At 40.9% G+C, this 7858-nt stretch overlaps 1 protein-coding gene across 1 annotated transcript in view; it reads right to left on the reverse strand.

The window, feature by feature from the left end:
- Positions 1 to 1176: 1176 nt before the first annotated feature.
- The window catches only part of LOC117956496 (secretagogin-like), a 19692-nt gene continuing 13010 nt past the window's right edge, over positions 1177 to 7858 (reverse strand). The window contains exons 4-11 of the mRNA XM_034891595.1: positions 7335 to 7424; positions 5903 to 5959; positions 5080 to 5157; positions 4935 to 4990; positions 4763 to 4808; positions 3013 to 3072; positions 2077 to 2145; positions 1177 to 1377 (exon numbers count right to left, since the gene is read on the reverse strand). Of these exons, the coding sequence (XP_034747486.1) occupies positions 1252 to 1377; positions 2077 to 2145; positions 3013 to 3072; positions 4763 to 4808; positions 4935 to 4990; positions 5080 to 5157; positions 5903 to 5959; positions 7335 to 7424 (582 nt within the window). The 3' untranslated portion in view covers positions 1177 to 1251. The remainder of the gene's footprint in view (positions 1378 to 2076; positions 2146 to 3012; positions 3073 to 4762; positions 4809 to 4934; positions 4991 to 5079; positions 5158 to 5902; positions 5960 to 7334; positions 7425 to 7858) is intronic.

Raw genomic sequence — 7858 nt, forward strand, 5'->3', positions numbered from 1 at the left:
TTTGTGTAAAGCACTTTGAATTGCCCTGTTGCTGAAATGTGCTATACAAATAAAGCTGCCTTGCCTTGCCTTGCCTATCTATATATATATATATATATTTATAGATATATATACATACATATACACACACATATATATAGATATATATTAATATACATATAAAATGATATTTTTTCCAAAGCATGTAATTATAACCACCCGGCAGCCATTGATTTAAGGACGATTTGCAGTGACTTAATAATGCAGGTATTGTCAGATTTATTGTGTCAAAACAGAAAAATGCCATTAACAAAGATTCCATGCTTTTTATTAACCATCATTCATGTTTAACGGTTCCACAACGACGTCATGCAAACACTGTGTCATATAATAGCACATTGCAAAGAAGCCGCATGCCATGCAGTCATGAAAACAACAACTAGATATTTTTGGAATCTTGTAACTCTAACTCCGGCTAGGAATTTTAATACAGAAAAATATATATATATAAAATTATGGAAACGTAGTGTGCCAATATTACACAAAACATGTAGATGAGTTGGCCTTTCAAACACCAAAGTGAGAGTAAGGGACAAGATGAACTTCCAGAAATTAAGACCGGTGCTAAAAGTAAAAGACACACATCAAAATTGTAAGTGGGAAGGAGAATAGGAGATCAAATAAGAAGTAGGAGGATGGAAGAGTGTGATTGATTCCACCCAACGCTCGTTGGCAAGTACACATCTTTACTTTCATTAATTCTGGGGCGTCTTATTCAATTTTATAGCATTTGAAGATAAAATTACAGTGGTTTTGAAATAGTATTGAGTAAAAGTTGACATATTTCAGTCTGTGATTATCATCAACATCCATTCCTTTAATTTTAGTCTCAATAATTCCAAATTTCTGCTTTTCTAACTCAAAACATTAGGTATAATTTCCTATAAGTTAAAGTTACGTAGTGTTGAAAACATAAAAACATTGAAATAAAGTGTCAAAACTGTTGAAATATGGGACAAAATCATAAGAAAACAGGCAGAAATATTGTTGATTTTCAATTTTGATGGGAAGACAACACAAGTAAAAGACATCTATATTGTAAGTGGGAAGGAAAAAAGAAGATTACACAAGAAGCAGGAGGATGGAGGAGTGGAGGTCAATGGAGGACAGAGAGACCCAAGGGGGACGTTCTGCGGGGGTCCACTAGCTGAGTCTTCGGGGGTCCACTAGCTGAGTCTGCGGGGGTCCACTAGCTGAGTTTGCGGGGGTCCACTAGCTGATTTTGAGGCCGAGACAGAGCGCCAACTCGTTCTTCTGGATCTTTCCGTCTCCGTTGACGTCGCAGTGACTCATCAGGGCTTTCCTGAACTTGTCCAGGTCCGTGCCACTGATGCTGGGCTGGGGGGGGGGGGGTCGGGGTTGGGAAGATTTTGAGAGAGGTTACTGTCGGTACACAATCCGTGCAGATGATATCATGATGTACGAGGATTTACGGCGCTGCACGAGGCAAAGTAGACATATTCCAGTCTGTGATTATCATCAACATCCATTCCTTTAATTTTGGTGTTAATAATTCCTAATTTCTGCTTTTCTAACTCAAACATTAGGGATAATTTCCTATATGTTAAAGTTACGTAGTGTCGAAAACGCAAAAAAAGTGACAAACATTGAAAAAAGGTGTCTAAAGTGTTGAAATATGAGACAAAATCCTAAGAAAAAGTTAGAAACATTGATAAAAAGAGTCAACAAAAGTGTTGATTTTCAATTTTGACGGGAAGACAACACGAGGGTTAACATCGCCCAGCCCTCTAAAAAGTTAACGTGGATGAATCCCTACAACACTCTTCACAAGTAAAATTAATGATGAGTTCACTACTTTCATTTAAATTGGGTGTTTTATTGAATTTCACAGCATTTGGAGAAAAAGATTTAATTGAAAAATGTGCTACGAAAAAACACAAAAACATCATAAAGCGGAGGAAAAAAGTGACAAAAACGCTGAAATAAGTGACACAAACGTTAAAATAAGTGTCCAAACGTCGGGGGAAAGTGATTTTTAAAGTGTCAAAAAAGACAACCAGGGTTAAAGGGTTTTACCTTCACCAGCTCCATCATGTCCTTGACAAATCCATCTACTTCAGGGCCCTCTAACTCGCCCGTCTTACTCTACACACACACACACACACACACACACACACACACACACACACACACACACACACACACACACACACAGCTTGTACTATTATCAGGAGGATGGAAAAACCAAACCACAAAACTACACAATAACTTCTTTGTGCAAAATTACAAATAATTCTATTAATAATAACAACATACACTGTTTAATTTACACTCGGTTTGTTAGAGTCACTAAACACAAGTCTGTAATACACACACATGCTCATGGAGAGATTTCAGAGTGTGTGTGGGGGGGGGGGGGGGGCTGCCAGCTGGACCAGCGCCCTGAGCAGTTGGTTGGGGAGGTAAGGTGCCTTGCTCAAGGGCACCTGGCAGTGCCCAGGAGGTGAAGTGGCTTCTCTCCAGCTACATCCACAGTCAGTACTTTGGTCCATGCGGGGACTTTAACCAGGGACCCTCCGATTCCCCCTAACCCCCCAACCCTAGCCCCCTAACCCAACTCCCTACGCCCTACGGGCTGAGCTACTGCCACCCCCCCACCCCCCCCCCCCCATGTTATTAAAGCTAACACATAAGTGCTGTTTTAAAGGATATCTCTGTCTTCCCTTTATTTAGACATTGGGGGTGGGTGGGCAGTAGCTCAGTCCTTAGGGAGTTGGGTTGGGAACCAGAGGGTCACTGGTTCAAGTGCCCATGTGGACCAACAAGTACAAAGTATGGATTGGTGGCTGGAGAGATGCCACTTCACCTCCTGGGCACTGCCAGGTGCCCTTGAGCAAGGCACCGTACCCCCCCCAGGCCTGTGTGTAGTGATACTAACAAAAGTGTGTACACAGAGTGTAAATTGTAATTTCCCCACTGGGGATTAAGAAACCAATTTTAAATTAAACTTACAACATCGTAGTGAGCAAAGATCTTCTCAAAGTCTCTCTTCCTGTCCTCTTGACTGCAAGCCTGACCCCAAATAAAGCAAGGAGAAGAATGAGCAGGGGGAATTAGGCATTACATAATTACACCAACTGGGACCAGGACCAGCATATAATCCTCTCCACTCATAAATAGTAGGCGTCACGATACGATATCATCGCGATACTTATGTCACGATACAATATTATTTGCGATATTTATGACGCAATACGATATCATCGCGATACTTTTGACGCAATACGGTATCATCGCGATACTTATGTCACGATACGATATTATCGCGCTACTTATGTCACGATACGATATCATCACGATACTTATGTCACAATACGATATTATCGCGATACTTATGACGCAATACAATATCATCGCTATACTAGTGTCACGATACAATATTATCGCGATGCTTATGACGCAATACGATATCATCGCTATACTTATGACGCAATTCAATATCATCGCTAAACTTATGTCACGATACGATATCATCGCTATACGTATGACGCAATACGATATCATCGCGATGCTTATGACGCAATTCAATATCATCGCTAAACTTATGTCACGATACGATATTATCGCGATACTTATGACGCAATACGATATCATCGCTATACTTATGACGCAATACAATATCATCGCTAAACTTATGTCACGATACGATATCATCGCTATACGTATGACGCAATACGATATCATCGCGATGCTTATGACGCAATACGATATCATCACGATGCTTATGTCCCGATACGATATTATTGCGATATTTAACATTTGATTGCAACGCGTTACTTTTTTTTCCAACTTCAGATTTTTCCCCAATTTAAAATGACGTCTCCCAAAAGAAAACAGCGTCGAAATGTGTTTAATCTAAAAAGAAACATGTTATCAGTTTGTTCATATCACTTTAATTTTAATGGGATTGTCAAGCAGCAGACAAACTGACCAACACATACTGTATATAATATAGATTATATAATAAAATATCAATACTTCACGTCTGTGTATCGATACCGTGTCGCCAGGGAAAATATCGCGATACTATGCTGTACCGATATTTCCCCCCAACCCAAATAATTAGGAGGGTTTTTTTAAGTATTAAAGTGCCCGTATTCTGCTCATTTTCAGGTTCATAATTGTATTTTGAGGTTGTCCCAGAATTGGGATTCCATGGTTTTATTTTCTAAAAACACCAAACACCATGAATGCTCTTTGTACACTACGTGCTTACTTGCATAGTGCGTAACATTTGCATTGCTGCGTCGGTCTCGCTCTCGCGTCTTCGGCCGCCATTATCTAAAGTTTCCCAACTTTTTGTTAGCTCCGCCCCTCCCTCTACGTAGCCAAGATGGCAACCGCTGAGTGTGGAAAGTGTCCATCGATCCACACTCAACTTTCTGACTGTTTTGAGTGCACCACCCGGGTACTCCAAGTGTACTGCATTTCACCGGCCTTGGACAATGTGAACGGACTATGTACTCAAACAGTTACTATAAGTACAGAAGTGCGAAATTTGAGACACACCACAGGCCTCTGTTTTAGCTCCAGAGTGAGACATCTCACTTCTATATTATCTTTGTTGGGAGCTGCACATGCTCAGTAGCTCGGTAACATCCCATCAGCTAGATCTTTCTCCTACTTTGGTCAGTACAAGACCGGATTCTTTTCATAATAAGGGCACTTTAAGTATTAATAAAAAACAACTCTTCACACTTACATCCATCTTAAACTTCAGGAGGAAGTTCTCTTTCAGGGACAAGATTCTTGAGACAAGAAAACATTGTCAGTATGATTAAAATGCTATCATACGTATGTATTTTACACAATCATGACGGGTATTTTATAAATCAAATGATTGTCCTAATGGCCACATCACCGTTCCACAGTACCGGGCCAGGTCATTTAGGTCCAGTCGGCCATCTTTGTTTTTGTCAAACATCTTCATCTACGAGAGGGAAAAACAAGCCGATCAGATTGGGATTATTCTGTCAATGATTACATCTGAACACCAGATCGCTCTCCCCATCCTGTTACCATGGTGTCGGTGTACGTCTCCAGTTTTTCGGGGGTGATGGACTTCCCGTGTTGGAGGAAGAGGTCATGGAGGAAGCCCTGAGGGGACAAACAAAACAACTAAAACACCCAAGAATGGCTGTAGGCATCACCATTTGGAGTCACATGTCCATCCACATGCATCCAGGCACTCAAGTTCACTTTTTGGACAACCAGCCCGTCTTTTTGATGACTCGTGGTCCTTGATTGCTTCTGATTTTTGAGTTTTGAATTTATGGTCATAAGCCATTTAAACAATGTTCTCAAAATACTAAAAACTCTGTTACAAGTAAACGTCCTACATTGAAAATGTCACTTAAATGAAAATATGTAAGTATCATCAGGGAAATGTCCTTATAGTATTAAAAGTATAAATATTGAAAAATGAAATGAGGAAATGGAAATGAAAAAAGGGTTGAAAGAGCAAATCCTGTGTTTAATGGTCTAATCATTTCAACTGGACCGTTATATTGTTGGTTAGTTTAATTCATAATAAAAACATTGTATTTTATAAACTACGTGTGTTTAGTGTGCAAAAATCGGAATTTGTAAAGTAACAAAAGCTGTCAGATGAATGTAGTGGAGTAAAAAAAGTAGAATATCTCTCTGAAATGTAGCGGAGTAGAAGTAGAAAGTGGCATGAAAATAAAAGAATCAATTAAAGTACAAGTACTTCAACATTTGTACTAAAGTACAGTACTTAGTTTGCACTAAATTGTGCACAAATTGCACAAATCCCGGTTAAAGCCCCCCCACTGTGATGTAATGAGTCGTTCTCTGGGCGGAGGAAACACCGTCGCGTTACCTTGAGCTCGATCGCTGAGATGTAGCCGCTGCTGTCCGTGTCGTAGCTTCTCCAGATCTGCACAAACAAGGAAAATCAATAAACATCCCGTTAGAGTTCAAAGGAAGGTTGTTTGAGCAACGTTTTGGTCTGAAGGTGGCGCTAAAAGGAAACGTCCTGCTTGAAAAATTGGAAAAAGTGCTCAATGGAGTCAAAGGAGTTTGTAGCAGCCTGGCTCTTACCTCATGATGTTTGTTTTGAGGACATTTTGGGGTACTCTTGTCCCCCCAAAATCATCAGGAATCTTTCTTCGGAGACGAAAAATCACGTTGAATTTCATTAATGGCAAAACCAGTTTTCCAAGGTTGCTGGTCCGAGTCCCCCTCCACCTGACATTTAGCACGTTAGCATGTTAGCGGTCCGAATGACAAAGAGAGGTAAATACCTAACCTGTAATGTGTTGTGGAGCTTTACTTTAATTCTAGTCCATTCAAGACCCTCCTCCACGGAGCTGCAGAGGAGGGTCTAGCTAGTCCACGCAGCATTAAAGTAGCCCATGATCACGGGGGATCACGGGGGTCCCTGCACTACACACCTTGAACATACGGCACAGAGTTGTTCCCCCTCTACTCCTCTGGATGGAAACCAACAGCTGGTGGTTTTGTGGTTCTGTTCTACGTGATCTTGCGAGATCTCGTAGGGTCCTCGAGACTTCAGCTGTCAGTCACGGCCGTAGCCGTTCCACAACAAATCCGGACCACGCATCCGGATCCGCACCCGGCTGACATTGGGGGTATGAGAGTGTGATAGCGTTGTGGGCGGGACCTTAAACCCGACTCAGTGGTGAGTGACACCGACGCAGAGGGACACCCAGAGCTGGCACAGAGCCAAAGTAGACCACTTTTACATTTTTTTTGTTTAACATTATTGGTTATCGGGCAAATAAAACGCAGCTGCAAACGGGCCAGTAAAAAGCATGAAGATAAGATTAGATTAGATAAGATTAGATTAGACTTTATTCATCCCACAGCGGGGAAATTCCCTTGTTACAGCAGCATTTTATTCAATAAAAGCAAATACAAACAAACAAACAAACAAGTAAACACACAAACAAACAGGCCAACAACAGACAATGAGCAGAAGGTAGACTGGAAGTATACTTATAAAGTAAAGTGTGGTTGCCATGATACAAGAAATTAAATTGAATATGTAATTAAAGTAATAAAGCTAAAGTAGTATATTTACCTATGACCATAAATAATATTGAAAAAGTAAGTATTGGTCCATATACCCCATATACTGTATAATCGGTCTATCCCTATGATAAAGGGTGTATGATAGAGGGAATGTTAGCATGTTGGTGGTCCTGAGGACAAATAGAGGTCTAGCTTTACTTTAATTCAAACAGTGAACCTTCTGCGTTATTTGTTGACCTTTGACCTTTGACCCTCACCCTCATGAACTCCACGCTGTTGTCCAGCGGCGTCTCTCTGCGAAACAGAAGCAGGAAGTTCTCCTGCTCCGGCAGCAGTATGGTGGCCAGCTGGGGACAAAAACACACATTTACATCTTTCAATTCAATTTTATTTCATAAACTATATTAATAAATCATAACAGGAGTTATCTTAGGACAGCTTACACACTGAGCAGGTCTAGACCACACTCTGTAATTTACAGAGACCCAACAATCCCCCCCCCCCCCCTTTTAACAGACTGAAAGAACCTCAGACAGAACCAGGCTCTTGGAGGACGGCCATGTTTATGTTTCACATGAAACACATTTCACATTTTCTTTAAATTATATTAAGACTTCCATGTTTAAAAATGAAGATAATACTGTTTGAAGGGAGTCCATCTGAACATTAGCCTGGTCGTAGACCAGACTCTGGTCCCTTAGCATGGTCCTATACCAGACTCTGGTCCATTGGCCTGGTCCTATACCAGACTCTGGTCCATTAGCCTGGTCCTATACCAGAC

Source organism: Etheostoma cragini, chromosome 14, assembly GCF_013103735.1.
Source record: "Etheostoma cragini isolate CJK2018 chromosome 14, CSU_Ecrag_1.0, whole genome shotgun sequence".
Classification (NCBI taxonomy): Eukaryota; Metazoa; Chordata; class Actinopteri; order Perciformes; family Percidae; genus Etheostoma; species Etheostoma cragini.